We start from the raw sequence: 25,352 nt of genomic DNA, 5'->3' as shown, positions 1-25,352 counted from the left end.
TTTCATAAGCATCTCCCCGATGTTACAAATCCAAATTTATGGAGTTCAATTTTTGTATTAATAGAAATACTTGTGTTCCTCTGGCCAGCTGAACGTATATCTTTGCCTTAGCAGCGCCAGTGAGTATCCCACTGAATCTTGTATTTTTGCTGTATATCTTGGATGTTCCTTCTTTAATTTAGCGTATCTTTCTAATACTAATTTGATATGTTTATCTAGGTTTCCTGTGGCAATAGGTGCTCCTGATGCTGGTTTCCCTCCAAAGTGAGGTAGTTCCTCAACTAGTTCAAATATGTGATCTTGCACATCTTCTGCTTTGTATAGTGCATCGAAAAGTTCCAGTGTTTTGCTCAACATGATTTGTACTTGCATATCTGGTACATCTTCAGCCAATTCCTTGAGATGTGCTAGTCTAGCTTCCCATATATCGGCGTTCATGGTCATCAACATTGAATTATGCCAATTAGCTGCGAGTACGCAATCATGTAGTTCTTTCAAGTCTTCAAAAAGTTCTAGGTTTTGTCCTTCTACTGAACACTCCGACTCGCGTAGCGGTGTTGTGGCCGGTCTCATGGGTGCCAGTCTTCCATGTGCCATACGTTCGTTCATGTGTACCATTTGTTGTATCTGTTCACAGGATATAGGTGGAAGTCCGTCTCCTTGGTATTTAAAGTGTGGAGGTTCATGGAATGTGTGCGCGTATCTTTTTACTACCGCCACTGGCTGTATACGGTTCATAAATCGATTACAAACGCTCCTGCCTAGCGGCAGAGCCCTTTCTAGTAGTATATTACAGCTCATTTTGCTGAGTATCTATTTTTGACTGCGGTCGACTCATATACTCTCCCCCATGATGCTGTTACATGTGTTAAATTATGAGTATTTTACAAACATTATTATAGTGTTATTCGTCTTTTTTCTGTTCATTAATGCGTATACGTCGTTTCTTCAGGATGTGTCGTATTGTCGTATACAGGCAGAAGACAATTCCTAGGCATACACCCATCAGGGTGAAGTGTTTTGATCTCAGGATGAGTGGTTTACTTTCTGTTTCTTCGCATGCTACGTATTCGTTGTTGTCATAATAATCGCATCCCAGTGCGCCGCTTTCTGCTGTATGTTTCAGCAGCATTCCGATTTTACAATGGTAGACATAGTCGCTTGTTTCTCCTTCGAATCGTATGGATGCCAATGGTCGATCTCTACAGAAGTTGTGCATTCCCATTTTCCACAGTTGATCTGTCATTGCGGTTGTGAAAGAGCATGCTTTATGTCCTCTAGGGCATCCACAGGTTACCCCCTTTGACGATAATATTTTATGCGATTTAAAAATATGACACTTTGCATTTTTACCAACGGCATTTCTTAGTTCCGGGTGTTGCATGTATGTTTGTTCCAGCCATATATTCGTTGTTTCGCTGCTAGTATCTTTATATGCTTCGTGGTCCAATATATGTATTTTACCGTCGCCATCATTTAGGCTGTCTACCCACCTTCCCTGTTCACACCCTGGCAGGTGCAGGCACATTTCAAATTGTAATGTACCATCCTCTATGTGGTAGAATGCCGTTTCTTTCCCATCTATTAGTTTTCTTGTTCTATATCTCGTTGCGACACTATCAAATTCATTGCACTGTGCTGTACATGGTGACCATTCGTCCCAATTAGCGTACGTTGGCATTTCTGCTGGGAATCTGCACATGACGTATCCACTTCCCGCTTTAAGTGATGGTTGAAATTTACACTTTTCTTTAAATCGTGATGCTGCCAGTGGTTGTGTTTCGAACGGTGATTTTGGTGATGCTTGTGTTGTAGGTTCCAGGTCACCTAGTGCAGATGCCATGCACCATATAAACGAGTTATTGTTTTCCAAAAGTTCGTTTGCTTCGCACTGTAGAATTGCATTTTGCACTAGGATAGTGCAGGCCTTTTTGTCCATGTGTTCGCTGTCAAAGGTGGATATATAGAATGCGTAGTAGTCCACATCAAAATATGCATCGAGTGTTGGCGGAAGTCTACAGTTGTATGTAGTAAACAGGTCTGACTCATACTGGAAGTCAAGCGTCAGTCTCTGTTTGATACATTGGAAGTATTTTTCCTGGTATGATAAGCACCTTGTTCTCAATGTCTTGCAAAGGTTAACACATTCCATATTACTTGCATTTCCTGTGCTGACTGCGGTATTACAGTCATAGTTATGGGCGTATTGGGTGACAGGTTGCGTGACCGTTGGTTTCAGGGCTGCATATATAGGCCCTCTTTGGCAGTAATCTTTAAGTTCTTCTCCCTTGAACTCAGTGTATGTGAATACTTCTTCATTTATACCCAATGGGCAATGCAGCCTATTGTTGTTTGCCAGTGATACGTAAGTTAGTGAATCTGGTGCGGTAGATCCTTTCTTTAAGTTAAAGAGACCCTGCTTATAGTTCATAGTAGGGCAAAACCCTGACTCTATAAGATCCTTGTATATGTCATTTCGTGTAATATGTATATCTTTTGCTGTGCATGGTATAGATCCTGGTATTGCGCAATGGCAGCTTTGTGTATTTTTGTTTACCCAAGAGTTGTCTGTGGTAGAGTATATTGCCTTAGAGAGGAAACATTTGTTTTTGAAGAGTGAATGCATCAATGCTATAGTTGACTCTCGTTCTTCGGGGAACATACACTTGAAGAAGAATCCACCTGCGTCTGCTGACTCTGCTTTAAGTCTTGCAAAACATAGTGTTTCATTTACTTCTTCGTTGTCTTTACATATTTGCAGCAGTTGCGTGCATTCCTCTCTGCAAGTTTGGTCATCTGCTTCAGAGTAGAAAACGCTTCTGACATCTAGACAGTTTATTTTACCTCCGATTTCACATTGATTTGTAGCAGTGCACCTGCGTGATTGTACATTTCGATTAAGTTCATAGGTATTATGTGCATCACAGGTGCTTGATATTCTATACTGGTGTCCGATGGTATCATCGCAAGCTGTTGAGCATCCTGACCACTCTGACCACAGCAGACAATCTGTTTGTTGCTTACTTCGATCATCTGATTCGTCATGCATGGAGTCATCTTCTATGTCTTTGAAAGCGGAATATAAATCCTCTGTTTCTTCTCCGGCAGATGGATCATCAAAAGTATCACTTGCATCTACATATTCTTCTTCCTCTTCCTCCTCCTCCTCTTCTTCTTCCTCTTTCTCATCTTCACCTTCATCTTCCATTTCTTCTTCACCTTCTGATGAGCTTGATGAATGTCGTCTGCGTGTTGGGTATGCTGCTGGTCGTGATCTTTTCCTTTTGAATCGGGTATCTGCATCATGTATTCCCAACCTATGCAATGGCATGGATGCATCATAATCTTGGCCATCTACATCATCTTCGTCATCCCATCCTGGTAGTACGTCATTTACGACACAAACTTGTGTTTCGGTGAGTACCATGCTATCACATACTTTGGAATAATGCATGACATAGCGTTCTCTCTTTCGTTGATAATTGATGCAATGTCCCCAATCGGTCCATTGTGTAATTAGACATACCTCGTTACAAGAAGGTAATTCTTTTAATGTGCATTGTTTCGTTTCTTCTGTGACACACTTCTTTCCAGTACCATATGCCGGTCTGATGATGTATCTCGAGCGTTTTTTTACAACTTCTCCATTTTCTGGGATGCAATCAAGGCTACAACTTCCCCATTCTTCCCATTGCGATTCAACACAGTCTGCGTTTGTCGGTTCAAGATCATCTTCTTCGTACACAGTTTCTGGGTATGGATGATATTGCTTAATCTCTACTTTGTCTTGGTACTGGCATATACCATATACTATTTTATCCTTGAACACTTCCTTCAATGGTAACGGTTTTCCGTCTTTGGTGTATTTATCTTTGAGTTCGGACAGTGGTTGCCATTTTAGTTGTACCCTCATTCCCATGTGTGCTTCACAGAAGTTAAACGAAACATGTTCATCGATTACTACCATTACTTTATCTCTTTGTTGATTGTGTACACAGATATCCATTGCTGCTCCTGCCCAATCTGAATGTCGTTCCATGACGCTGTCTATACTCACGGCATCGTACATTCCTGTGCATACAGCACCTCTAATTTCAAAGTTGAGTAGTCTAATTGCGTCCATAAATATATGTGACTTTTGCTTTTGTTCATGTTTCATATATTTAACTCCTTCTATGGAGCATTTTCCTCCCAAGTACGACTGTATACAATTTACGTTTCCATTGCACGGGGCTCTATATTGGAAGCATCTATCTTTACACAGCATATCTTCAGGTTTCATCCTAAGTATTGGTTCGGAGTCCGACGTGGCGTTGGCGGTAGCGTAAGCTGTGGCACATTGGTTATATTGGAACTGTAGGTATAACTTTTGATCATCTTCACTCATCTTTTCTACGGCTAAGAATGCAACGTTGAGTTTACCAGTATATGGTGGCGTAACCATTGTTTCAGGTTCAACTTTACACTTGAAGTTAGTGCTTTCCTTTGTTGACCCATCTGACCAGCATGTAGCTCTAGGATGTTGTTCATGACTTCTGTTATAGTATGGTGTGAAGAATACAAGTGGCTGTTTTAGTTCCGCCACATTAAGGTTTAGCATGCCGCCGTCGAATTTAGTTATTGGTGATGTGATCGCCATATTACCAAATTCCACTACATTTCCATCTTTGAAGTGATCTAGATCAACCAGTAGGAGTGCTACATCCATTGGAGCTCTCCTTCCTGATGTTAAAGTTTCTCTATCATTGTTTTTAGCGGTAATATTTATGTTTATTTGCTCTCCAACCGTTAGTTTCGCTGTTATGTCTATATTTGGTGCCTGTGATTGCGCAAATAGCGCTATATTGCTAGGCCACTTTTCAGTTGTTTTTGGATTCTTTTTTACAACTACGTTGCGATATCCTGGGCCATTCAAATTTTCTTTCACTAGGTGTACATGGTACGATCCGAAATCTTTGAACATATTATCATCTCCGATAACAAACCATGCAACGTAGAACTCACCATCATATTCCGTATCATCATCTATATTGGTCACAGACTCTACCCCTAGAACAGCTGCAGTTTCTTGTATATCATGTACTACAATATGGCCATGTTGTGGATTATCGATTCCCGTGAGCACTTGTGCAAATACCACTGGTTTTGGTACACGTTTGAAGGTAACTGTTTTCCTTGCTCTTGACCTTATTTTTGTAATTCCTGACGCTACTTGCATGTCAGCCTTGACATTAGCCTGGAAGGAGAATATACAGTTTGGGCTAAGATCTTCATGTTTAATATTGAAACAGTTCACATCAACTGGTATAGATCCAACAGTTGTTCCTGTATGTGTAGTTCCAGTGTCTGATTTACACAAATTAGCCTTCCTTAGACAAAGTTCTTTGCATTGCTGTACCGATAGTGTGCCAGTGTCTTTCAATACCGTATGGTTGCAATAGACATTGTCATGGGTACGTGTCCTCTGTGCAGCCGATGGCGAGAATGTGAGAAGCGTGAATATTAGTAATATATTCATTTTGTTGCGGTCATCCTCTCACACGACACTGATGTGTACCAGCTTTGTAGCCAAAGGCATCGGCTGGGCGTGCTATGCACGCGGCTGTATTATATGTGTGTTGGAGTCTGGCTAGTCGTTTACGTGAATGTGTATTGTCATTACTGTGTTTGGGATAGACTTTTTGATTCCCCACTCCAGACGACATCGGCATATGCCGTTGTTGTTACATCATAATTCGGTAGTCGAACTTGCAAATTGGGCATACGGTACTCCTTGAAAGCCATTGATCTATACAGGCTTTGTGGTATCCGTGTGTGCAGGCTAGCCTTCGTATAAGTTGTGACTGTTCATATCCTTCCAGGCAAATTGAGCATTGCTTTGCATCTTCATTCCAACTTTCCGCGGCAGTGGCATCGAAATCTGTCACTGGGAATTGCGAGACGATATCATCTGGTAGTCCTAGTAATTCTGGTTCATATTCATATGAGTCCGACTCTTCGTAGTAGTCTGGTTCAGGTCCGCCGTATTCAAAGTCTTCATAATCCATTTCTCCTCGTGGTGTGTTAGCTCCTTCAAGCAACTCTTCAACATAGCTACTGGTGACATTTCCCTCTATAATAGGACCATATAGGCTACGTATTTCGGCAACTTGTTCGCTTGGTAGGTACTCCTCCTCACCAGTGTGTCTGGTACGCCCATCCTGTGACCTTATGATCTTACATTTTTATTTACTTACTCTCGGTGATATGGTGAAGTTATGTTGGAATTCATGTAATGCCTGGTTGAGTGCATCAAGATCACCCTGCATGATAGAGGCGTTGTCATCTTCCCTTAGTCCTACGGGTTCGCTTATCTGCCTCTGTTGCGTCACATATCTATTCCCTCTACGTGTTACATATGCAGGGCGTTGTCTAAATCGCCGTTCAGTAACAAAGTCTGGCTGTATCGATGTTGTTCTCGATAGCACTCCTGTAACTGGTGCGGAGCAGTCTGGAAAGGGGTCACTATTTTGTAGATATAAACCTACTTCTCATCAGGGGTGGTGCTGGTTGTGTTATGGAGTCGGTGCGTGGCGTCGGAGACGCACTATCTCTACTTGTGGTCCTTGTCATGTTAGCTTTGATAAATCGCATTGTAAGCGCCTCTCTAGCGCTAGGTGGGCTTGCGTTGATATCTACGTAATATAGCCACTGATATAGAAAAAAACATACATGATCTTTGTGTTCGAGTTAATCGAGGTGACCCTAAGATGATATCTGTGGTCTGTGATCTCGTTCCTAATGTATCATTACTGTAGAAGCTATCTCCTCCATGGTGGTTACTTTGTGATGATGTCCATGTTGATGGCATGGAACCTCTATACACCAGTGGTTGATGACTATTCGTCAATCCAAATCGTGATATAGTCCTGCTTTCACATTGACTGGCATGATGTGTTAGTGCGCTAATATCTTGGCAGTACTCGCATTGCATGTTATTCGTCCCTTCGCAAGGGCGTTGATAGCTGTTAGTCCTCCAGCTAGGTGTATCAATTGGATATAAATGTGAAGTCGGACTAGACGTGACGACCCTAGAGGGCTGTCTCTCCACTGGAGAATTCACAGCCTGCTCCAGCTGTTCCGAGAGTGATGGCGAATCGCCTCGGCTATCGTTAGGCGTCATTTTTGAGATATGTTTTACAAATATAGGTACAAAATATGGCAAGAAAGTCTATTGAAAGAAGCTATATGTTCGCAAGATAGTACTTTTAGTTCAATCCAGCAGTGTATAGCTTTTGCATTTTCATGACAGGATACATGCATTGATTGACCTTTTAATGTACAACAGTTATATATCCATTAATAGTGCATTCTTGTCACACCATTTAGGCTAGCCTGGCAAAAAATATTTACATATATCCAATTAAGCAAGATGCTTGCTTGTACAAGATATTACAATTTTACTCCAACGCCTTTTCCCAATTTACACAGCCCACTTGCGATATGACTACAGTTATTAAGATCCTTTATAACGTCTTCTATAGCGTAGAAATTGATACAATTGGATTCCAGTTTTGTGGAATATATATTGCTGCCATTAATCAGTGTGATATGCGCACTATTCACGATATATTTGACATTATCCAATATATACCTTATTGTCAATAATCTTATATGTTATTACATATTATTACATCGTTACTTGGTCTCTTTATGTTGGTTTTGTGACGCCACACACTGACGGGCGTCTTGATCTATGCTATGGTTATTCATTGTATTTCAGTCTTGCATAATGTAACTTATGAGTATATTTATGCAGCTGAGCAGCTGATAATGCTATTTGGTCATTTTGGCTCATATGGCATATTGTCTTATTGTGTCTATAATCCACCTATAATTAGTCCTTAATTTAAAACACATATTATCTATTGTATATCTATGGCTATTTCCTTTGATACGCAGTTTATATATTCTTTTAATGGGCATATCTTATTTGTACTAATTTTGTTGTCTATTGCGTTTGATATGATCTAGTATTAATACATTCATTACAGTGATAGAAGTAGTACCATTTCACTTGCCATGTAACTCTATGCAGTTATTTACTGGATACCGTTAGAATCCCTATGGCTCTTTTTTTTCGTAGCCTAGTGCTTTATACCGTATCGGGGCCGATCTCGTTATCTTAGTAATTGAATCACAGTAGACCCCGTTTATGCGGTATTTCATTGTATAATACATAACATAAGAAGTACGGCCATGCAGGACGTTGGAAGTCAATCCAGGGACATACCTGTGTTCTACCTGTTAGAGTTAACATACCCTAGTATAGATAATGTATCCTTTGGTGGTGTACCACTGGATATAGATACAGGGTCCAGAACATATTTTTATGTCAGCGTTGCTGATGGCATTGGCATTCCTTTATTAATTCGTTTGCGCAATGTGTACGACTGGGAGAGCGATGTATTCCGTGGTTGCTGGCAGCAGTTATGTGCGATGTCCAGTGGAAGCCAGAACTACGCTGACAAGGGATCGATTCTAGATGGCGCCAACGTATCATTGAACACATCCATGGTGTCTATACCCATGCCAAATGACTTACGAGAATGCAATAATTTTGGCGACAATCATGTTGATTCTAGTAGGGACATGGGCAGATCGTAGTGTCTGCATACTGCTTCCTCAGCTCCATGGCTCTTGTTTAATTAAACATATCACGATGCAATTTAATTACGCAATAATATTGGCAAAATACGTTTGATTATCTCATTTGGTGTTACATTTGTGAGGTTGACGTAGGTTATTAGTGTTGACGCGTTGGTTGTGTTGATACATTTTATTTCCATGAAACCGCATGAGACTATTTATACTCTTGAAAAATATCGTATTTACTATTTTCGGTGTTAAAAATTGCCCAATTTGTGTAACAACGCCGTTGCCTTTCTCTGAGAGGTCAATTGGCATGGTAGTTTTCTTCATATCGGTAATTACTAACTAAATATGGTTAAAGATCGTGATACTAAGCCTTCTGATTCGGCAGGTGTATCAGACCGATCTGACAATGGTCGCCGTTCATCTGGTGACCGTCCAGTGATTGATCCAGAGTGGAAGAAGGACATTTTGGAGAAGAATGCAGACAAGCGTTATAAGACTGAGGTTTGTATATATAGTTTCAAGGTGTATTATTACTATAGGATGTAACTAAGACAAGGGGTAGTGAGTTTGAGGACTACTTCCTTAAGCGTGAGCTTTTAATGGGCATATTTGAGAAGGGTTTTGAGAAGCCATCGCCTATTCAAGAGGAGAGTATTCCCGTAGCTCTTGCGGGTCACGACATATTAGCTCGTGCTAAAAACGGAACGGGTATGGTTGATTATATATATTGTACATGTCTTTAGGCAAAACGGCTGCTTTTGTAATCCCTCTTTTGGAGAAGCTGAACACTAGCAATAACCATATCCAGGGATTGATATTGCTGCCTACACGTGAGCTTGCTTTACAGACATCGGCTGTTGTGAAGGAGTTGGGGAAGTACTTAGATGTCCAATGTATGGTATCCACTGGTGGTACATCGTTGCGCAATGATATTGTGCGTCTCTACAAGCCTGTACATGTTTTATGTGGTACTCCAGGTCGCATATTGGATTTGACAAACAAGAATGTTGCTGATTTATCTAAATGCCACGTTGTAATATTGGATGAGGCCGACAAGATGTTATCTGCTGAATTCCAGCCAATAATTGAGGCTTTATTACGATTTTTACCTACTGAAAAGCAGATGATTTTATATTCTGCTACGTTTCCAATGTCAGTTCAGAAGTTCAAGGAGTCTTATTTACCTAATGCTCATGAGATCAACTTGATGGATGAGCTTACTCTTAAGGGAATAACTCAGTATTATGCTTATGTGGAAGAGCGTCAGAAAATCCATTGTTTGAGTACTTTATTCTCTCGTCTTCAAATTAACCAGGCTATTATATTTTGCAACAGTGTGAGTCGTGTTGAGCTTCTGGCTAAGAAGATTACTGAATTAGGTTTCAGTTGTTTTTACATTCATGCTCGTATGTTACAAGCTCACCGCAATCGTGTTTTCCATGACTTCCGCAACGGTGCCTGTCGTTGTTTGGTATCTTCTGATTTATTTACTCGTGGTATTGACTTTCGTTTTGTGAACGTGGTTATAAATTTCGACTTCCCTAAGACTTCTGCGACTTACCTTCATCGCATTGGCCGTTCAGGTCGTTTTGGTCATCTTGGTTTGGCCATTAATTTGGTGACACTTGCAGACAAGGAGGCACTTTTCAGGTATGTCCGCGCGTCATTGTGTTATATAGTGCTTTAGGATTGAGGAGGAGCTGGGTACAGAGATTAAGGCTACTCCGGCCACTATAGATCCTGCACTTTACTGTTGATTTTCAGACTGTTAGACTGTAATTATATTTCCTTGTCTTATGTGTGATGGACGCTAGTGGTACTGACGGACCTTCCGTCCGTCACGTTTTGGGCGAGCCTCTCGTCCGTCCTAAGACGAAGGTATATAATTTGTATATCTAATGTGCACCTTGTTTAGGTTAGCTTGAGTGCCTATTGCTTTTTATTCAGTGAGATGGTCCAGTATTGTATGTACACTGCCACGCGTGATTCCAGCTTTACACAGCGGTGTGTCCACTGGGATAATATATGACACATTACAGGCTTCACGGGCTGGGAGTAGACATTGGACCTCGTCTTCTCGAGATGCTGAGCACTCGTGAGCGTTGCACCAAGCGTTACACAAACATAGTGTCTATTTTATCATTTATATCAACAACTGTGTGGAAGCATCTTTTCAATCACCATGCAATCCTGCTAAAAGGCAAGGACGACCCTAGTGAGTGTAAGTGTGAATCTATTATGGCTGCACACTTGTTAAGATATGATCAACGATGGCGACCTGCAGATCACCAAGTACATCAGTACACCCAAGGTAAAGATGAGATATAACTATTAAATTAGTGCAGGATCTTCAGCACACTAGTTGCGCATCTTTTGTGGCTGGCATAGTTGAGGGAATATTGAGATGGTCTGAATTTGTAAGTTGAATAGCACCTTTTGGGAATTTATTTTATATGAAGCCTGCAACTGTCTCTGCGTATAATATTCAAGATAGCAGCCAAGCTCATATCGTAACTCTTCTTATTCAATTTGAGCAGAGTGTGATTGATCGCGAATGTTAGGTTATTGGACACCTATATGACATTATACTAAAATAAAATTAACCAATATTATGATTCAACACACTTTATTTTTATTTGTTAAATTGGTGCCTGAGGGGTGTAATATGTAGGGTGGTATCCTCCTGTGGTGAATTGGCTATTTGCATCCTGCACGGTGTTCTATTATTCATTCTAAATTAAAACGTAATTTTTACACATCTATTCGTGTGTGCATAATTACTAAACGTTACACGTCAAATTTCATTTATCTCACACAAATTTGCATCGTGTGTGCTATCTATCCCACTAGCCATATTTCGGGTACCAAGTAGCTTATTATAAAAATGGACGCCGGCGGCAAGATTGGTGGTAAAATTGGTGGCAAGATAGGTGGTAAGGTTGGCGGTTTGGGTAAGGGTGGTAAAGGCAAGGCTGGTGTGTTTATTTTATTTCTGTTTTGTCATATTGCTTTTAGGTGCTGGCAAGGGCAAGAAGACTCCTATGAGTCGTGCTGCACGTGCTGGTCTTCAGTTCCCTGTTGGTAGGGTTCACCGTATGCTCAAGTCTCGCATTTCCGCTGACGGTCGTGTGGGTTCCACTGCTGCTGTGTACACCAGTGCCATTTTGGAGTATTTGACTGCTGAGGTGTTGGAGTTGGCTGGTAACGCTTCTAAGGATTTGAAGGTCAAGCGTATTACTCCTCGTCACTTGCAGTTGGCCATTAGGGGTGATGAAGAGTTGGACACATTGATCAAGGCTACTATTGCTGGTGGTGGTGTCATTCCTCACATTCACAAGGCTTTGATGAACAAGGTTCCTCCTCAGGTTCTTGTTAAGCCTCCACAGCCTCAACCTCCACGTCGCGTGTAGGCCTATTTATTAGAAGGCGCTTTAGCCCTCCCGACTGAGCTTCACTGTGTGCCGTAGTTTCAGTGGATTACCCGACAAATTTAAAACTGTTATTAGTAATCTTGTTTAGATGGGTTGGTTTAGTTCTTCAGATAGCGGGGCATCGTCCTCTAGTTCTGGCAGTTCCGTGGGTCTCATGGGACGCGCGGAAGCCTTCCAGAAAGAGGTGGACGCCATGCTTGGTGAGGTAACTCGTATGAGCCTACCTCTCCAGAAAGGCGCTTTTGAATGTTGTGTGCGTTGTTTTGACACTGGTGACGATAATCTCGAGAAGATTGGTGACTGTGTTAAGCAGTGCCAGGAACGCCCGGAGCGTTTTGGTAATGCTGTTCAGACAGAGTTGAACCAGCTTCAGGATGCTCTTTTAAGTTGCCAGAAGGTATGTGTATATATTTACATGGCATAATTCATGTTAGCGTTGTGTGGAAAAGTACTCGAGCAAGGGCTCAGGTGATACCGAATCAGCATCAGTTTCTATGGAGAGGTGTGCCGTTCAGTGTTATGACAGCAATGAAGGTTTATTAAGGGACATATCTAGTCGTCTGAAGAGCTTACACCGCAATTTTTAGTACCCGCGCGACGTGCTTGTTTCATTTGGTAGTGCTTGGCAGTCTATATTTTACTGGCCACCCATAATTTACATTATGGTATGTTAAAAAAATGACTACACAATTTCTCTAGGGCAAGGCAAAGAAGACTCGCAAGTTTGCTGAGGTTAAGCGTCGTATGAGCCCTAAGGATTCTCGAATGTGGGTTTTGTTGTTCCACTCATAACACCTGTTCCAGTGCTAATGTGAAGGCTATTGTTAAGGAGGACAAGGTAGAACCACTGGTTGAAGCGTAGGTTTGGAGGTTTCTGTGTACATCTATACACAGCCCTAAGGTGCACTCTGGCATGTTCTTTAATTATAATGAGAACCTCGTGCCACCATATCAAGTTATCGTTGACACTAACTTTGTGAATGCCTCTATTCAGAACAAGTTAGATCTCCACAAGGGGATGTTGGACTGCCTAATTGCCAAGTGTATGTTATATCAGGGTTGTCTAATATCTTCCAGGCATTGTGTGTGTCACTGATTGTGTTATTGCTGAGCTTGAGAAGCTAGGTCACCGTTACAGATTAGCTCTACAGCTAGTGAAGGATCCTCGTGTTTCTCGTCTTACTTGTGTTCACACTGGTACTTACGCGGACGACTGCATTGTTGAGCGTGTGACTACTGTATGTTTTGTTGTTACTGGTTAAAAAATGTTCAGCACAAGTGTTACATCGTGGCTACTAACGACCGCGACTTGAAGCGTCGCATTCGTAGGATTCCTGGTGTGCCTATAATGTACGTCGCTAACCACAAGTATGCTATTGAGCGCATTCCCATGTCTATCACTTCACGTTGAACTTTTATCAATATTTGTAGTTGGTGTCTAATTAAAGCGCACTCTGTTTAATTTTAGGTTGCCTAGCTGTTACATTAAGGGCAAGCTTGCTGGACATAGCCTCTGTGTCTATATTTTTTATTCTGTTTTATGAGAGCTACTGGGTCCGGTATTTCTCCAGGTTTAAGATCTCTTTTGTATATTTAGGCAGGGGTTACATTACTCCTCTGCTTTGGGCTTGTCTCCAACGGCATCGTTTTGGATGTCGGTTGCCCATAATGTAAGGTTGTCGCGGAGCAGCTGCATGATAAGTGTGCTATCTTTGTAACTGTCCTCGCTGACACTGTCAAACTCTGTGATGGCCTCGTCGAATGCGCGTTTAGCCATTTCGCAGGCTTCATGAGGCTTGTTGAGAATTTCGTAGAAGAACACGGAGAAATTGAGTGCAAGACCCAACCTGATGGGATGGGTTGACTTCAATTCAGTTTCTGCGATCTCAGTAGCCTTTTGGTAAGACTCCTTGGCCGATGCAGATGCCTGGGCCTTCTCCTGATCACATGAGAACTCGCTGATGTAGCGGTAGTAGTCACCCTTCATCTTGTGGTAGAACACCTGGCTCTCGCTATCGGTGGTGGCTGGAATCAAACGGTCGTTGAGCAATGTCAATATGTTGGAACATATTTGTGTCAGTTCCTTTTCAATTTTGAGTCTGTACGTCGCAGCCAGATTCTGCTGGACGACGTTGTTCTTGCTGGCTTCCTTCTGCTCAACGCCACTGACAATACGCCATGAAGCGCGTCTGGATCCCACAGCGTTCTTGTATGCGACAGACTGGATGGTATCAAGAATTGTTACACTGACTTACGAGTAGGTTACGCTCTTCAACGGTCAGTTCCTCTTTACCGGTGATGCAAGTTTCCACCAATGCCTTCATGGCATCAGCCATTTCTAAGTCGTATGACTACTTCAAATGTGTAATTGAATTACCATCGTAACGTTCCGCCTGTTCTGCGAGCTTGGCGCTGCAGGTAAGCTTCAGGCGCTGTGTGATCTCTTCGGCCATTTTGACGTGTTAAATCCTATACAGTGTACTACGCTGGTGTAGATTCCTGTGAGTCTACTGCTTTATTTCGCTTTAAAATACCAGCTTCTGTAAAAATCGGAGTGTGGCGTCCCGTTTTCCAGTATTGTGAGTTGATACATGGATACCCTCCTCGAGTGACTCAGTGGGGATGCCACACAGCGCTTTAACGTTGCTCTCACGCTGTCGTTGGCTGAGGTTGAGACTCGATTCACGATGCTCCTTTTGCTTGCATTTAGTTACTGAATATGGTAACAGTTGGTACTAGTGTGTGGCTTGATTCATCTTCCAACGGGTATATTTATCTGTTGTCTACACATTGTTCCTATATGTTATAAGCTCTGTCTACATTTATTTTCTTATACTTATTGCGTTACTATGGCACCACGTACGCGCACATCTGTGGCTTCCGGTGTCTCAAGGCACTCTGACCCATCGGTATCTTCTGTATCCGTTGACCCCGTTGCTGCATATCAAGAGCTTGCAAAAGTCAAGCGCGGTTTACCTCGTCGTTTAGTATCAGAGATTGAACGTCGCAAGGCAACTTCTATTGAGGATGCAGCTCGTGTTGCAAATGCTTTACGTGCTAAGCGTACCAAATCGCACAAGGTCGTTAAGGCTAACGGTCCTGGGAAAGCCAAGGGCTCTAAGCCTAAGAAGCCTGGCGAGTTTTTAAAGCCCAGTGATGAGGCTACCCTTGAGGTTATCGCAGGTGTCAAGCGCGCGTTAGATAGTGGCGTGATTAAGCTATAGTATGTCACCCGTTATTAAAATTGCGGAATGCGTTTTTTAGTGTTGAGTACGTTCCCCATGATATGGCTGCTGCCGGGAGACATATACACATTCGTGTAACGGTACCTCTCCAGAAGATGCGGAATCCATACTCTCGATATAATGCGAGAGCTGTGTTTGCTGGGTTCTGCGCGTTATATAGTATATATAGCACAACTTACGGTATATACAGGTCTACTTGGATCTTTGTCCTTTCGGTAGCACTGTTGCGTCTGCATATGTGTTTTGATGACATCGATTGGGTTAGTAATAGCTCCTGCCACAGCTCCTCCGATGCCTGTGATAAATTAGCAGCCAACTTTGTCGGCATTCAAGGCCGATAATGAGGGCATATCCACAGTTAACATTGACACATAATTATCGCAATCACATATTTTCATATACACGCTACCGGGTTTAGTTATATATCTACTTACCTGCATATAGGAAGTAAGTTCGGATGCTGCGGTTATTGGCCCCTCCGGGGTGGCGATTTAGCAAGAAGTCATTGATGCCTACCAAGACTGCGTTGTATGGCATGTTCATGAATAGTGCCACTGGCAAACTGCGATAAAATGACTTGATACCCTCGTAGCGCATGATTTGTGCTACGCAGTGGAATGAATTGCGATACGATCCTACTTGAAGGCGCTGTTTAATAACGTCAGCCGGGGTCAATATTGCATCATGGCATACGGTGGCGATAGCTCCTGCCATGGGCACGTTTACCACTTTTTTCAATACTTCGTATGCTGTGAAGTACAGCACGTGTGCTGGTATACATCCTACGGCCATTATATTACATCCTCTGTATAGTTGTCCGTATATTCTTGTTTGCGGAGGACTCAGGGAGCACGCACCAAACCCCCGTTCTAACACAGAAGCTATAGTTTTACGTTCTTGGTTACACCATCCGCATTGTAGTCTTGTTTTCAGTGTATCCAGTGGGAACAGGAGTGTATGCTCCATGACTCCAGCTGCACTTCCGCAGATGGCATGCTGCCATAGTGTACAATCTCCTGGGCACCATTACTAGAATACATATAGACCCACCATTCCATTCATCGAAATTCAAAGGGGTTGCGTCATCGGATTCCATTAGTCCAAGTTTTGCGAGGACACTGCTGGCCTCATGCGCGCCGAATCAACACTGTTTCGCGCGGTACAGATACTATCTATGTGTTTATTAAAATGTGTAAGCGAGTGAAACTATATGTGTTATCCTATTGTAGTTACATGGCAATCCCCCATGGTTCCCTTGAACGAACGGTATTATGGTGTGCGTATGTATGTAGCTATAGCTTCCTGTCTAGATTATAATGTACGAGAAACGTATAGTTGATTATGGCGTTGGTCGCCACATTGATATATTTACATTTATTGTTATTCTTGCGAACTATTGTTGCATTTAGGTGTGGTAATTCTGGTATCCATATATCTAGTTCATTGTACAACACTGGATTCCGTGCTCCACATTCACTTGAAGCTTACACATTTAGTGATACTTCACGTTTCAATGGACATGGAACTCGATTTACGTCAATTTTGGTATTTTGTTTGATTTAGACATGATGACACTATGCAGGCCAGGCCCAAATCAAAATCTACTGTTACAACAGAGGTCGTGACTGCATCCAATCCAGAGGAAGACAATGCCTCTCCAGACTCTGAATATCAAGATGATTCCACAGTCTCAACTGACAATGTAGAGGTTGGAGATAAGGCTCTGGATTATGCACATTCCAGTGCTGTGGACAACAATGATGAGGATGAACTCGCTGGCGATGCTACGTCGACCAACTCATTTAGGAGTATTGACCTATCGGGTAGCAACTGGTCCACTTCATCTTACCCTGGCGCTGGCAATACCACTGATGAAATGAAGGCATCGATGTATATGTTATTCCGTGTATTTGATACATCACGTCATTTGCCAAGTACTGAACTTATTGGTACATTACGGACGTACATGTCGTCGTACATTGACGAGTCCACTTATGACATTTTCACTTATGAGGAGTTGTCTAAGGAGATGCCACCGATATATATGGTTAAGTTCCTGGACATTGACGCTTATGACTACATGCGTCGTCGCATATACATTCGAGATGCCAAGAATGCCCGTTTAATGGATATGTTTTACTTCCACGTTTCGTGGTACTTCCCTCGCAGCACTTCGCGGAGCTTGTTATCGCGTTACTATAGCCCTCGTCGTCCACGAAAGAATTATTTTACTCGCACTCGTCGTGCATCGTATAGCAATCCATCTGGGTATCGGCCTGCACCTCCTAGTTACTCTTATGGTATGCCACCTCCGGGTCCTCTGGATAGTGCAGGTCCATTCTACCCTCCTGGTGGCATGGGCATGCCGCCTTCTCAAGGTTTCATGCCACCTCTTCCGATGCCTATGCCATAAATCGCAGTATCTTAAGGTTTTTTGATAATACATATCCTAGGTGGCTACATATGTACATTAAAAATGTTGAGTTCACGGTGTAGTATTACTACCAACCGTATTTCATTTGTGTTTCATGTTTAGTTTTACGTGCTTGTGCAGTACGTTCTAGTAGCTCCAGCTCACGTTCTTGTGCATCTGCTGCTAACCAGCTTATCTGTTACGATTTTGAGTCTATTATATGTATCCTACCTGATGTTTACGTTTAGATGTTTTCCTCAATACATTTGATGTCAGCACATGTCCATCATCTGTTTCAAGTTGCCTTGTGGGTGCTTTAAAAGCAGTTCTTCCTTCTAGCAACGCTGCTTTTGAGGTGGAGTATCTGGCATTTTTCTCTCTGAGTGCTGATATCACGTTTCATCTATACTTACGTGCTACCCATTCGCAGGTCGTCTGCGTGTATTTCCGTTATCTTTATATTACCTCCAAACCACTGTAACTATGTAATCCTTGTGCAATAGAACCTACATCTCCTCGTTTGGGTGCTTTAACTTTAGAATCGCTATGCATCATGTTAAATCTTTGCATGATTTCTAGTGTATCCATTGATGTTGTAATTTCGGGTTCTTGTATATTCGTTTCGGTATCTTCAACTAGTGATGAGGTAGCTTCCAAGTCATTTGCCGTTATGATTTTAGGTGGAGCGTGATTAGTGGTTTTGCTGGCATTCGTTTGCGATATTGGTGTTTGTTCACTTTGTTGCAACAGGTCATCCGTTGGTAGATTGATTTTGATATGCTCAGCTTTGGTGAAGTCATCTACTTTCCTTGTAGCTGTTGCTATAGTGAACATAGGTCCTCCTGGCAATGTATTAGCACTCTCCGTGGACACGGAACCTCTATCTGTCTGTATATCGTCATTACTAGTTTCCAGGTTAACATCGCGATTGAGTTGCACTGGATTTGCATTTTCCGGGGCTACTAATGAGGATTCCACATCTTCTTCATCGCTACTATCAGATTGATTCAATGCTGATTGTATCCAATCCATTTTGTGTGTTTCTAAGTTGCGATATGCTCTGTCATGGTGTTTGAGGTGTGTAGGTCACTTTAAGCTAATGTGTATCAATATAACCCTTACATCTGTTTCCTTATTCTCCAGTCTAGCATCAGCCTTGGGTAGTCGTTATACTGTTGACAGTGGGTTACATTTAGCATTTTCACGTGCCATTCGTCACAATAGGCATGGAAGGTCGCCTTTAACTCCTGATATCCTCCAGCGAATATCGGAGTTAGAGGGCGACTTGGACATATCGGACACTGAATCTCCTGAGATACATGTAGACCGTGGTTTGGGTGGTTCCTATGCCTCCATTCACAAGATTTCAGGAGACATATCTCCAGGGTCCGTGACCAAGGAATCCCTAGATGATTCAGCCCTATCAGACACTGCATCGCCTGTTCTCAGTGACGCTGACAAATATCGCAGTCAATATGGAGATGAATGCACAGACATCCCTTTTAGTTCCGACGTCGATGATACCTTACTTGCCGCTACTCATTGGGGATCCGATGCCAATCGATACCGCAACAGTGGCGAGTTGGTTGATGACATCAGTAATGAGGAGATGGTGGGCATCGCTCAAGCCGAGCTCAGGCGTGAGCGTATGGAAGGCCCTAATATGAAGGAACTCATTGCCTCATTGGAGGAACCCCGTGTGAAACCGAGTGGCGACGCTTGGAAAAACCTGGTACAGCAATTTGACATTGCTACTGATGCTTCTACTTGCATTGGTTGTGGCATTCGTTTACAAAGTGGGAACTTGCAATCTCCTGGTTACATTGACCCTTTAGTGATGGCCTCCATTCGTGAATCTGGTGGTCACGCTCGATGTCGTCGTTGTTCCAGTATGAGTAGCGGTTTAATTTTTAACAATTCAGACATCGCTGTTGGCGCTGATGCCACGGATGCCGCTCGGGAGACTGTTGCTATAATTCGCAATGCGCTTTCTCTGAATGCCACTAGGAACGTAACTGTTGTCTATATGTTAGATGCGTTGGATATACATTTTGAAGATGGTTTAGCAGAGCTCATAGCATCACGTCGTGCTCAGCGGACTTCTGATAGCCATTTTTACATAGTACTGAACAAGGTTGACTTGCTTCCACCTCACAGTCGTAAGCGTTTGATAGCTTATGTACACCGCTATGTTAAATCACGTGCTCCCGATTTAGGTCTTAAACCACGTCACATATTTTTATTGAGCTCGCGTACCGGTTCTGGTGTTAATTTATTTCTAAGTGTTCTATTGGACGACGCTTACCGGAGGCGCAGCAAGATATTCTTCGTTGGTGCTACAAATACTGGCAAATCAACGTTTATCAATCGTTTATCAAATTTGGTATCGTGTTCGGATGAACGCAAGTCTGATATCGCTGCTTCTAAGCGTGCCTTGTTATCGACTAGCGTGGTGCCGGGTACTACTTTAAGGCCGTTACGCATTGACACGGGTCCTGGGTTTGAGATGTATGACACTCCTGGTATAGTTGTTCCTAATGCCTTCACATCCTATTTGACTCCCGATGAGTTGAAGATGGCTGTACCTGCTTCTTTGGGTGCTGCTAAACCACTTCGTGTAGCTTGTGGCAGCAGTTTGTTGATAGGCCCATTTGTACGCATCGATGTTACTAAAGGTCGTCCTTGGTTTTTTACCCCTTACTTTTCTAAGCGTGTTAAGGTTGCAGTTGTTCGTACTAATCGTATTGCTCAGTTTCTTTCTAAATCACCATTTGGTGATGCCCGTATATTTTATGGCACGGAGTGTGAAGATGGTATATTGACATCGGATGAGAGCAACACGTCAGATCGGGAGGGGCCTCTCGAAGGCTCGGTGGACGACATAAGGAAACATGTGTTGCCTAATCGGGTAGATACCACTAGACATCAGGTTAATGTTGTCGGCAGTGGCTGGGACCATGCTACGTCTGACTTATGTTTCAAAGGCCTGGGTTTCATTGCATTAGCTGGTGCTTTGGAGCTTAGTATTTGTATAGAGACATGTTCTGGCGTTGGGGTGTATATGCGTGAGCCGTTGATGCCCTTTGACGCCATTCCATTTGCACGCAAGAAGCTACGATTGAAGGACAAATGATAATGTATAGTATTGCTTTTTTGTCATATCCTAGATTCACTATAGGCCAACATCAATACATAGATTCTTTGCAACTATACACTTGGGGTATAGCATCCAGTCATTGTATATATTAGTGTGGCACTTGATTACAATTCTAGACCCATGTTAGCAGGGTTACAAAACAGTATTGATACACCAACGCCACTAGTTCCTATTCAAAAGCACTCATTTTGCGCAACGTTAAAAATCACACCAAAGAGTTTATTTTTAGAAATATTTCAGCATGTTATTAGTTGTTAATTAAATGTTTAATCCTGCTTGCGGGCGTTCCTTGGGCTTTTGTTGCCATGTGCTGTTGAGTTACCTTTGGATAATGCAATGACAGCGATGACCATTCCCATGAGTATACCTCCCAGGAATGCAAATGTGCTGATAACAAAGAATCCTCTGAAGGCTACATCATAGATGCGTTGTGCTTCCTGTGTTCCTGTTACGAAGAAGTCGATTGTTACTCCTACGAAGGTCAACGGCGCAGGTACTGGGTTAGAAAGTGCCTTTTTGTAATCGTTGGTGGCGAATGCTGCTAGTTTCTCGGTGCTTCTATCTCCGTTTTTGTATTGGTACATACGTCCCTTGTCGATAAGTAGCAGTGTTGGGTATCCCTTGATGGCGAATCTCTTTGCTACATTTGGTGCGCGTGTAGCATCCAAATCTGCTACGTTCACTACACCTTTAAGCTCTTTAGCGAGTCTTTCCCATGCTGGTGCCATTTGCCTACAGTGTGAGCACCAGGGAGCGTAGAATTTGACGAACCATGGTCCTGTGTGTGTATGTTTAACAAGGTAAATGTCTTACCGGTGGTGGCTCCAGTGCTGGCCTGGGTTAGCTTTTCGAAATTGGAGTCAGTTAACTGTACAACGGCACTTGCTTCGGCGTTAACTTTTACGTTTGTTACTTGATCGGCTTGAACGCCCATAACGGTGCATACAGCGACCACGATGGATAAAACGACCTTCATGGCTAAATTCGACTGCAGTTTATCTTTATATGCTACACATCTGATTGTTAACGTTAGTTATATTAGAATGACGTGTTATAGTGCCTATTCTCTGCAGCGTCGCGGAGCGTTGTGGAACCCCCACCTCAAACAGCGACTATTGGTTAGATTACAATTAGACATTGCGTTGTTACTAGAACGTCGCTCTTTTCCTGCGGGCGAACTCTTCCATTGAGTATACTGGCGTCTCTGGGTGTAGATCCTTGTCTAGGCTTCTTTGCGATATTCCAGTAGTTCCTAAGTCCGTATTTGTAGCGTGTTTGTTGAATATATGTCTCCTTTGTGCGAAAGCATCTCTGAACATGACATTATTTTGTGTTCCTCCTGGAATTTTATCTGGGAAGTTGGGTCTGAACACGCTTAATCTTGGTACTGGTTCCGGTACACCTAGTCCATGTCTTCTTAGGAATGTTTGTTTATGTTTGATGGGATACATTGTGACATCGCTTTCTGAGAGTATATCTGCAAGTGACTGTTCACTCCAATCTTTTTGCGGCGTGTGTATTGTATTGATTGCGTACAATACAGTGACTCTTGCGCATTGTTCATGTTTCCGTTCAATTCTATGGTCTATATCATAGTCATGCCTTTGCTTGAATGTTTCAATTCCTATTTCCACCCATTTGATAGCTAAGTATGCATTTGGGTTAGTGTTATTCCCTGCTGTTACAAACTTCAATCCTCCTACTTTGAGGTGTGGTTTCGGTGGTCCTACGGCGTGCATGAACTTTGGGTTGGGGTACGTGTATACGTACACCATAGACCTGTCACTGATGACCACTGCCATGATTGACGAATGCTGTTCAATTGCAAAATCAGCTACTGGTACACTATCACTTTTTTGGGCATTTGTTTTAAGTCTAGTCCCGCTCTCTCTGGGTGGCAGTTCAACGCTTATTAACTCTGGTAACGGCGTTTTATCCCACTTCAGTTGTAGCAGTTGGTCGGTACCATACATCTTTAGGTAGAGCAGCCCCCTGGTATCGTACTGCATCCTACTTATCCAGGTGGTAATTCCCACATCCTGTGGTAAGGACTCCCTGAGTATATACTGTGTGATTCTTTGCCAGTAGCCCATCTCACCTCTCCTGGAGAGCCACAACTCACCATGATCCGTTAGACTCAGTATTTCATGTATATTCAGCCATTCAGCTGCCAGGACGTTGGATGTAGGCCTTGTCCAGATATCTGCTGATGTGCCATTTACCAGTTTAATACCTGTCAATGCAGATCCATTCCACTCCATTATGTACATATTCTCAGTTGTGAGCACAACAGCAAGCTCTCCAGCTGGGCTGAATGCGCAATAGAACGGGTAACCTTGCAACTTGCATTGTGCCACAGCTTCGCAAAGCGCCTCCCTAAGCTCTGTCATTGAAACGCTTTCTTTCCATATTTCTGCTTCCCCTGTTGAGTAACATAGCAGTATAGTACTCCCGAAGCATGGCATTGGGTCCATGGAGACACAGGTAATAAATCTATTGGCATCTGCATGCCCATTATCGAATCCTAATGCGTGAGATGTTGTTTCCATTGGTGTTTCGTAAGCTCTTGTCAGCTGCAGTAACCCCCGATGTACCACTTTTTCGTATGATACATTGATACTACCTTGATCAAGTGCTTCTGCGATAAGTACTCCATTACTCTTCATGCCTACTTTTATATCCAATCCATGGCCGAAGTATCCATATTTGAATACAATTTTCTTCGTGCCCAGTTCAGTTGCATTGTCTAGCGATATTGATGCGATAGCGCGCCTGTACCTTGATGAGGTACATCTGCACAGTCTGTATGTATACTTCAGTCCTGTCAGTATAGACTGTACCAACGCGTTGAGTGTTGTTTGCATATCCAGCAGAGCTGGTCTTTCTGCTGCTAAGTAATATGACTCAAACAGCTGAACCATATTATCCCATATAGACTCTATTGGTAGAAAAGCCCTCGCGATAGCTCTGAAGCCTTGGGAAAACGTCCATTTGATCCTAACTGGCATGCCCAGATGCCGCTTCCGCGCATCGTAGAGGCGTATGTATTCCGTATTAGCTCCTGAGGGCTCTTCAACCACTGCTTGTATTATACACTCCATATTTTCGTTTGTACGTTGCCTAGAGCCTTGGCTGGGCGTTAGAGATTCCTGGTTCGTGCCTTCATCAGATACTATCAGCAACAAATTGGCCAGTTGTTGCTCTTGTTTCTGGCATGGTATTAATGTGTTAGCTAGCGTACATATTGTTATATTCGCAATATTAATAACCCCTGGTGTGGGGGTTCAATTACCTTATTTTTTGGTTTATCTAGAGCATATTTTAGCTTCTCTAGCTTATATTTCATAACACATTGTGTATATATAGTGTTTCTTTACTGTTGGGTCGGTTATATATCCAATCTCGTTAGTGTGTCTAGTTGTGTGTTAGTACTACGTCACGATGTTTGAATGTCGTTTGGATGGTATGTTTTTACGTCGTCTCTTTGAGGCTTTACGTGAGATATGCAACGATGTCAGCATTGACTGTTCCGAGGATGGTCTATCCATGCAAGCTATGGACAACAGTCACATATCGTTGATTCACCTTTGTCTAGCTCCAGATTTCTTCCAGCTTTATCGTTGCGATACCCCCTGTACTTTGGGTTTGAATATATCTTTTATGTTGAAGATATTGGCTGTTGTTCGTGAGAAGAGTGTGATATACCTTGCTCGTGGTGACGACAGTGAGGACCCTGTTTTATTTGTTCGTATCATTGAGGCTGGCGGTTACGATGGTAAGTTTTTGTATGCATAGGTATCTGCAGTATTCCATTGTGTGTGCTTTGTTTTGTTTGTGGTTACGACAATTTTCCAGAGGCTGAGAGCGATGCTTTGGAGGCTCAGGTGAAGATGATTGACGTTGAGCGTGAGCATTTGGACATTCCCGACTGTGAGTACACGTGTAAATGTGTAATGAACTCTCGTCGTTTCCAGGAATTTGCCAAGTATTTACATTCCATTGGTGACACTGTCGTTATATCCATGAACAAGGACGTGATTAAGCTTGAGGCTGAGGGTGACGGCATTAAGGCATCCAAGACATTCCACGACGGTGTTGGTGACGTTCGTGTAATGTCCACTGAGCCTTTATCGCAGATGTTTGCTACACGTTATTTGGTATTATTTTCCAAGGCCACTGCCTTGGCTCAGGATGTATCCATTAATCTATCTGCTGGGATCCCATTGAGTGTGAAATTCAACTTTGCTGATTCTTTGGCTATGAATGACGGTGACTCTTTTATCAACTTTTATTTAGCTCCTAACATTGAGGATTGACGATATTGCTTTTAATATGGGCTGTAGTTTCTCTGGAAACTGGTATGCCCATTTTTTATTGGATATATGGATTGAACCCTTTTGTGACTAGAGCGATATTGTTGCTTACATTTCAAGGATTTAGATACACATCGCATTAAGTTGGTATTTATA

General features: G+C 42.6%; 18 protein-coding genes across 18 annotated transcripts; 10 read left to right on the top strand and 8 right to left on the bottom strand.

Moving 5' to 3' along the window:
* Nucleotides 1-13: 13 nt before the first annotated feature.
* On the bottom strand, nt 14-848 carry BBOV_II006520 (uncharacterized protein). Its single transcript, XM_001610120.2, has one exon. The coding sequence runs from the start codon at nt 799-801 to the stop codon at nt 58-60; it is 744 nt and encodes a 247-aa protein (XP_001610170.2). The 5' UTR covers nt 802-848; the 3' UTR covers nt 14-57.
* Nucleotides 849-854: 6 nt separating this feature from the next.
* On the bottom strand, nt 855-5,578 carry BBOV_II006510 (putative integral membrane protein). Its single transcript, XM_001610119.2, has one exon. It carries the CDS (start codon nt 5,516-5,518, stop codon nt 905-907), a length of 4,614 nt encoding a protein of 1,537 aa, XP_001610169.1. The 5' UTR covers nt 5,519-5,578; the 3' UTR covers nt 855-904.
* Nucleotides 5,579-5,678: 100 nt separating this feature from the next.
* Nucleotides 5,679-7,352, bottom strand: BBOV_II006500 (Ring finger domain family protein). The gene is made up of 4 exons (XM_001610118.2): nt 6,712-7,352; nt 6,528-6,674; nt 6,237-6,490; nt 5,679-6,200 (listed from the first exon to the last, which is right to left on the bottom strand). Exons 1-4 carry the CDS (start codon nt 7,160-7,162, stop codon nt 5,724-5,726), a joined length of 1,329 nt encoding a protein of 442 aa, XP_001610168.2. The 5' UTR covers nt 7,163-7,352; the 3' UTR covers nt 5,679-5,723.
* Nucleotides 7,353-8,203: 851 nt separating this feature from the next.
* Nucleotides 8,204-8,696, top strand: BBOV_II006490 (uncharacterized protein). The gene has a single exon (XM_001610117.2). The coding sequence runs from the start codon at nt 8,239-8,241 to the stop codon at nt 8,644-8,646; it is 408 nt and encodes a 135-aa protein (XP_001610167.1). The 5' UTR covers nt 8,204-8,238; the 3' UTR covers nt 8,647-8,696.
* A 142-nt stretch (nt 8,697-8,838) lies between these two features.
* BBOV_II006480 (DEAD-box ATP-dependent RNA helicase family protein) lies at nt 8,839-10,408 on the top strand. Its single transcript, XM_001610116.2, has 4 exons — nt 8,839-9,138; nt 9,177-9,345; nt 9,381-10,287; nt 10,325-10,408. Exons 1-4 carry the CDS (start codon nt 8,983-8,985, stop codon nt 10,392-10,394), a joined length of 1,302 nt encoding a protein of 433 aa, XP_001610166.1. The 5' UTR covers nt 8,839-8,982; the 3' UTR covers nt 10,395-10,408.
* A 16-nt stretch (nt 10,409-10,424) lies between these two features.
* BBOV_II006470 (putative Trafficking protein particle complex subunit 5) lies at nt 10,425-11,214 on the top strand. Its single transcript, XM_001610115.2, has 6 exons — nt 10,425-10,515; nt 10,553-10,641; nt 10,677-10,858; nt 10,896-10,948; nt 10,983-11,054; nt 11,097-11,214. The coding sequence occupies exons 1-6, from the start codon at nt 10,441-10,443 to the stop codon at nt 11,196-11,198; spliced, it is 573 nt and encodes a 190-aa protein (XP_001610165.2). The 5' UTR covers nt 10,425-10,440; the 3' UTR covers nt 11,199-11,214.
* Nucleotides 11,215-11,421: 207 nt separating this feature from the next.
* Nucleotides 11,422-12,059, top strand: BBOV_II006460 (putative Histone H2A). The gene is made up of 2 exons (XM_001610114.2): nt 11,422-11,612; nt 11,653-12,059. The coding sequence occupies exons 1-2, from the start codon at nt 11,522-11,524 to the stop codon at nt 12,045-12,047; spliced, it is 486 nt and encodes a 161-aa protein (XP_001610164.1). The 5' UTR covers nt 11,422-11,521; the 3' UTR covers nt 12,048-12,059.
* An 89-nt stretch (nt 12,060-12,148) lies between these two features.
* BBOV_II006450 (uncharacterized protein) lies at nt 12,149-12,673 on the top strand. Its single transcript, XM_001610113.2, has 2 exons — nt 12,149-12,465; nt 12,503-12,673. Exons 1-2 carry the CDS (start codon nt 12,157-12,159, stop codon nt 12,653-12,655), a joined length of 462 nt encoding a protein of 153 aa, XP_001610163.1. The 5' UTR covers nt 12,149-12,156; the 3' UTR covers nt 12,656-12,673.
* Nucleotides 12,674-12,725: 52 nt separating this feature from the next.
* BBOV_II006440 (U3 small nnucleolar RNA-associated family protein) lies at nt 12,726-13,482 on the top strand. Its single transcript, XM_001610112.2, has 6 exons — nt 12,726-12,733; nt 12,768-12,835; nt 12,873-12,926; nt 12,963-13,111; nt 13,146-13,306; nt 13,342-13,482. The coding sequence occupies exons 1-6, from the start codon at nt 12,731-12,733 to the stop codon at nt 13,477-13,479; spliced, it is 573 nt and encodes a 190-aa protein (XP_001610162.1). The 5' UTR covers nt 12,726-12,730; the 3' UTR covers nt 13,480-13,482.
* A 59-nt stretch (nt 13,483-13,541) lies between these two features.
* Nucleotides 13,542-14,634, bottom strand: BBOV_II006430 (14-3-3 domain containing protein). The gene is made up of 3 exons (XM_001610111.1): nt 14,446-14,634; nt 14,324-14,406; nt 13,542-14,289 (listed from the first exon to the last, which is right to left on the bottom strand). The coding sequence occupies exons 1-3, from the start codon at nt 14,519-14,521 to the stop codon at nt 13,678-13,680; spliced, it is 771 nt and encodes a 256-aa protein (XP_001610161.1). The 5' UTR covers nt 14,522-14,634; the 3' UTR covers nt 13,542-13,677.
* Nucleotides 14,635-14,727: 93 nt separating this feature from the next.
* On the top strand, nt 14,728-15,670 carry BBOV_II006425 (uncharacterized protein). Its single transcript, XM_051767486.1, has one exon. The coding sequence runs from the start codon at nt 14,918-14,920 to the stop codon at nt 15,290-15,292; it is 375 nt and encodes a 124-aa protein (XP_051623796.1). The 5' UTR covers nt 14,728-14,917; the 3' UTR covers nt 15,293-15,670.
* On the bottom strand, nt 15,277-16,498 carry BBOV_II006420 (Mitochondrial carrier family protein). Its single transcript, XM_001610110.2, has 4 exons — nt 16,364-16,498; nt 15,748-16,329; nt 15,493-15,608; nt 15,277-15,458 (listed from the first exon to the last, which is right to left on the bottom strand). The coding sequence occupies exons 1-4, from the start codon at nt 16,407-16,409 to the stop codon at nt 15,297-15,299; spliced, it is 906 nt and encodes a 301-aa protein (XP_001610160.1). The 5' UTR covers nt 16,410-16,498; the 3' UTR covers nt 15,277-15,296.
* A 123-nt stretch (nt 16,499-16,621) lies between these two features.
* On the top strand, nt 16,622-17,748 carry BBOV_II006410 (uncharacterized protein). The gene is made up of 2 exons (XM_001610109.2): nt 16,622-16,858; nt 16,896-17,748. Exons 1-2 carry the CDS (start codon nt 16,655-16,657, stop codon nt 17,724-17,726), a joined length of 1,035 nt encoding a protein of 344 aa, XP_001610159.2. The 5' UTR covers nt 16,622-16,654; the 3' UTR covers nt 17,727-17,748.
* A 31-nt stretch (nt 17,749-17,779) lies between these two features.
* BBOV_II006400 (Mitotic checkpoint regulator MAD2B-interacting family protein) lies at nt 17,780-18,803 on the bottom strand. Its single transcript, XM_001610108.2, has 4 exons — nt 18,237-18,803; nt 18,140-18,201; nt 17,958-18,105; nt 17,780-17,922 (listed from the first exon to the last, which is right to left on the bottom strand). The coding sequence occupies exons 1-4, from the start codon at nt 18,756-18,758 to the stop codon at nt 17,815-17,817; spliced, it is 840 nt and encodes a 279-aa protein (XP_001610158.1). The 5' UTR covers nt 18,759-18,803; the 3' UTR covers nt 17,780-17,814.
* Nucleotides 18,804-18,810: 7 nt separating this feature from the next.
* Nucleotides 18,811-20,904, top strand: BBOV_II006390 (YlqF_related_GTPase family protein). Its single transcript, XM_001610107.2, has one exon. The coding sequence runs from the start codon at nt 18,826-18,828 to the stop codon at nt 20,857-20,859; it is 2,034 nt and encodes a 677-aa protein (XP_001610157.1). The 5' UTR covers nt 18,811-18,825; the 3' UTR covers nt 20,860-20,904.
* A 169-nt stretch (nt 20,905-21,073) lies between these two features.
* On the bottom strand, nt 21,074-21,929 carry BBOV_II006380 (Thioredoxin family protein). The gene is made up of 2 exons (XM_001610106.1): nt 21,697-21,929; nt 21,074-21,661 (listed from the first exon to the last, which is right to left on the bottom strand). The coding sequence occupies exons 1-2, from the start codon at nt 21,857-21,859 to the stop codon at nt 21,150-21,152; spliced, it is 675 nt and encodes a 224-aa protein (XP_001610156.1). The 5' UTR covers nt 21,860-21,929; the 3' UTR covers nt 21,074-21,149.
* A 62-nt stretch (nt 21,930-21,991) lies between these two features.
* Nucleotides 21,992-24,024, bottom strand: BBOV_II006370 (uncharacterized protein). Its single transcript, XM_001610105.2, has one exon. The coding sequence runs from the start codon at nt 23,982-23,984 to the stop codon at nt 22,032-22,034; it is 1,953 nt and encodes a 650-aa protein (XP_001610155.1). The 5' UTR covers nt 23,985-24,024; the 3' UTR covers nt 21,992-22,031.
* A 180-nt stretch (nt 24,025-24,204) lies between these two features.
* Nucleotides 24,205-25,309, top strand: BBOV_II006360 (proliferating cell nuclear antigen (pcna) family protein). Its single transcript, XM_001610104.2, has 2 exons — nt 24,205-24,658; nt 24,739-25,309. The coding sequence occupies exons 1-2, from the start codon at nt 24,325-24,327 to the stop codon at nt 25,197-25,199; spliced, it is 795 nt and encodes a 264-aa protein (XP_001610154.1). The 5' UTR covers nt 24,205-24,324; the 3' UTR covers nt 25,200-25,309.
* Nucleotides 25,310-25,352: the final 43 nt, after the last annotated feature.

The sequence above is a fragment of the Babesia bovis genome, chromosome 2, assembly GCF_000165395.2.
Source record: "Babesia bovis T2Bo chromosome 2, whole genome shotgun sequence".
Taxonomy (NCBI): Eukaryota; Apicomplexa; class Aconoidasida; order Piroplasmida; family Babesiidae; genus Babesia; species Babesia bovis.
Note: the sequence above shows the minus strand (reverse complement) of the source record. Positions and strands in the feature narration are given on the sequence as shown.

Bases quoted from the DNA above. Each gene is read 5' to 3' on its own strand.
- BBOV_II006370 (XM_001610105.2), bottom strand. From the start codon at position 23,984: ATGGAGTGTATAATACAAGCAGTGGTTGAAGAGCCCTCAGGAGCTAAT.
- BBOV_II006360 (XM_001610104.2), top strand. From the start codon at position 24,325: ATGTTTGAATGTCGTTTGGATGGTATGTTTTTACGTCGTCTCTTTGAG. The intron at 24,659-24,738 runs GTAAGTTTTTGT...ACAATTTTCCAG, and splicing joins TGAGGCTGGCGGTTACGATG to AGGCTGAGAGCGATGCTTTG.
- BBOV_II006470 (XM_001610115.2), top strand. From the start codon at position 10,441: ATGGACGCTAGTGGTACTGACGGACCTTCCGTCCGTCACGTTTTGGGC. The intron at 10,516-10,552 runs GTATATAATTTG...CACCTTGTTTAG, and splicing joins TCGTCCGTCCTAAGACGAAG to GTTAGCTTGAGTGCCTATTG. The intron at 11,055-11,096 runs GTAAGTTGAATA...TTTTATATGAAG, and splicing joins TATTGAGATGGTCTGAATTT to CCTGCAACTGTCTCTGCGTA.
- BBOV_II006480 (XM_001610116.2), top strand. From the start codon at position 8,983: ATGGTTAAAGATCGTGATACTAAGCCTTCTGATTCGGCAGGTGTATCA. The intron at 9,139-9,176 runs GTTTGTATATAT...TTATTACTATAG, and splicing joins ACAAGCGTTATAAGACTGAG to GATGTAACTAAGACAAGGGG. The intron at 9,346-9,380 runs GTATGGTTGATT...ACATGTCTTTAG, and splicing joins TCGTGCTAAAAACGGAACGG to GCAAAACGGCTGCTTTTGTA.
- BBOV_II006400 (XM_001610108.2), bottom strand. From the start codon at position 18,758: ATGGATTGGATACAATCAGCATTGAATCAATCTGATAGTAGCGATGAA. The intron at 18,106-18,139 runs GTAAGTATAGAT...ATCAGCACTCAG, and splicing joins GACCTGCGAATGGGTAGCAC to AGAGAAAAATGCCAGATACT. The intron at 17,923-17,957 runs GTAGGATACATA...AAATCGTAACAG, and splicing joins CATCTAAACGTAAACATCAG to ATAAGCTGGTTAGCAGCAGA.
- BBOV_II006520 (XM_001610120.2), bottom strand. From the start codon at position 801: ATGAGCTGTAATATACTACTAGAAAGGGCTCTGCCGCTAGGCAGGAGC.
- BBOV_II006460 (XM_001610114.2), top strand. From the start codon at position 11,522: ATGGACGCCGGCGGCAAGATTGGTGGTAAAATTGGTGGCAAGATAGGT. The intron at 11,613-11,652 runs GTGTGTTTATTT...TATTGCTTTTAG, and splicing joins GGGTGGTAAAGGCAAGGCTG to GTGCTGGCAAGGGCAAGAAG.
- BBOV_II006380 (XM_001610106.1), bottom strand. From the start codon at position 21,859: ATGAAGGTCGTTTTATCCATCGTGGTCGCTGTATGCACCGTTATGGGC. The intron at 21,662-21,696 runs GTAAGACATTTA...ATACACACACAG, and splicing joins CAGCACTGGAGCCACCACCG to GACCATGGTTCGTCAAATTC.
- BBOV_II006440 (XM_001610112.2), top strand. The intron at 12,927-12,962 runs GTAGGTTTGGAG...ATCTATACACAG, and splicing joins GTAGAACCACTGGTTGAAGC to CCCTAAGGTGCACTCTGGCA. The intron at 13,112-13,145 runs GTATGTTATATC...AATATCTTCCAG, and splicing joins GGACTGCCTAATTGCCAAGT to GCATTGTGTGTGTCACTGAT.
- BBOV_II006490 (XM_001610117.2), top strand. From the start codon at position 8,239: ATGCAGGACGTTGGAAGTCAATCCAGGGACATACCTGTGTTCTACCTG.
- BBOV_II006430 (XM_001610111.1), bottom strand. From the start codon at position 14,521: ATGGCCGAAGAGATCACACAGCGCCTGAAGCTTACCTGCAGCGCCAAG. The intron at 14,407-14,445 runs GTAATTCAATTA...CATACGACTTAG, and splicing joins ACAGGCGGAACGTTACGATG to AAATGGCTGATGCCATGAAG. The intron at 14,290-14,323 runs GTAAGTCAGTGT...GATACCATCCAG, and splicing joins TTGAAGAGCGTAACCTACTC to TCTGTCGCATACAAGAACGC.
- BBOV_II006500 (XM_001610118.2), bottom strand. From the start codon at position 7,162: ATGACGCCTAACGATAGCCGAGGCGATTCGCCATCACTCTCGGAACAG. The intron at 6,675-6,711 runs GTATGTTTTTTT...TATATTACGTAG, and splicing joins AACTCGAACACAAAGATCAT to ATATCAACGCAAGCCCACCT. The intron at 6,201-6,236 runs GTAAGTAAATAA...ATAAGGTCACAG, and splicing joins ACTTCACCATATCACCGAGA to GATGGGCGTACCAGACACAC.
- BBOV_II006450 (XM_001610113.2), top strand. From the start codon at position 12,157: ATGGGTTGGTTTAGTTCTTCAGATAGCGGGGCATCGTCCTCTAGTTCT. The intron at 12,466-12,502 runs GTATGTGTATAT...AATTCATGTTAG, and splicing joins CTCTTTTAAGTTGCCAGAAG to CGTTGTGTGGAAAAGTACTC.
- BBOV_II006420 (XM_001610110.2), bottom strand. From the start codon at position 16,409: ATGGAATCCGATGACGCAACCCCTTTGAATTTCGATGAATGGAATG. The intron at 15,609-15,747 runs GTAAGTAGATAT...AATTTATCACAG, and splicing joins AACTTACTTCCTATATGCAG to GCATCGGAGGAGCTGTGGCA. The intron at 15,459-15,492 runs GTAAGTTGTGCT...TATAACGCGCAG, and splicing joins CAAGTAGACCTGTATATACC to AACCCAGCAAACACAGCTCT.
- BBOV_II006390 (XM_001610107.2), top strand. From the start codon at position 18,826: ATGTGTATCAATATAACCCTTACATCTGTTTCCTTATTCTCCAGTCTA.
- BBOV_II006425 (XM_051767486.1), top strand. From the start codon at position 14,918: ATGGCACCACGTACGCGCACATCTGTGGCTTCCGGTGTCTCAAGGCAC.
- BBOV_II006410 (XM_001610109.2), top strand. From the start codon at position 16,655: ATGGCGTTGGTCGCCACATTGATATATTTACATTTATTGTTATTCTTG. The intron at 16,859-16,895 runs GTATTTTGTTTG...GACACTATGCAG, and splicing joins CTCGATTTACGTCAATTTTG to GCCAGGCCCAAATCAAAATC.
- BBOV_II006510 (XM_001610119.2), bottom strand. From the start codon at position 5,518: ATGAATATATTACTAATATTCACGCTTCTCACATTCTCGCCATCGGCT.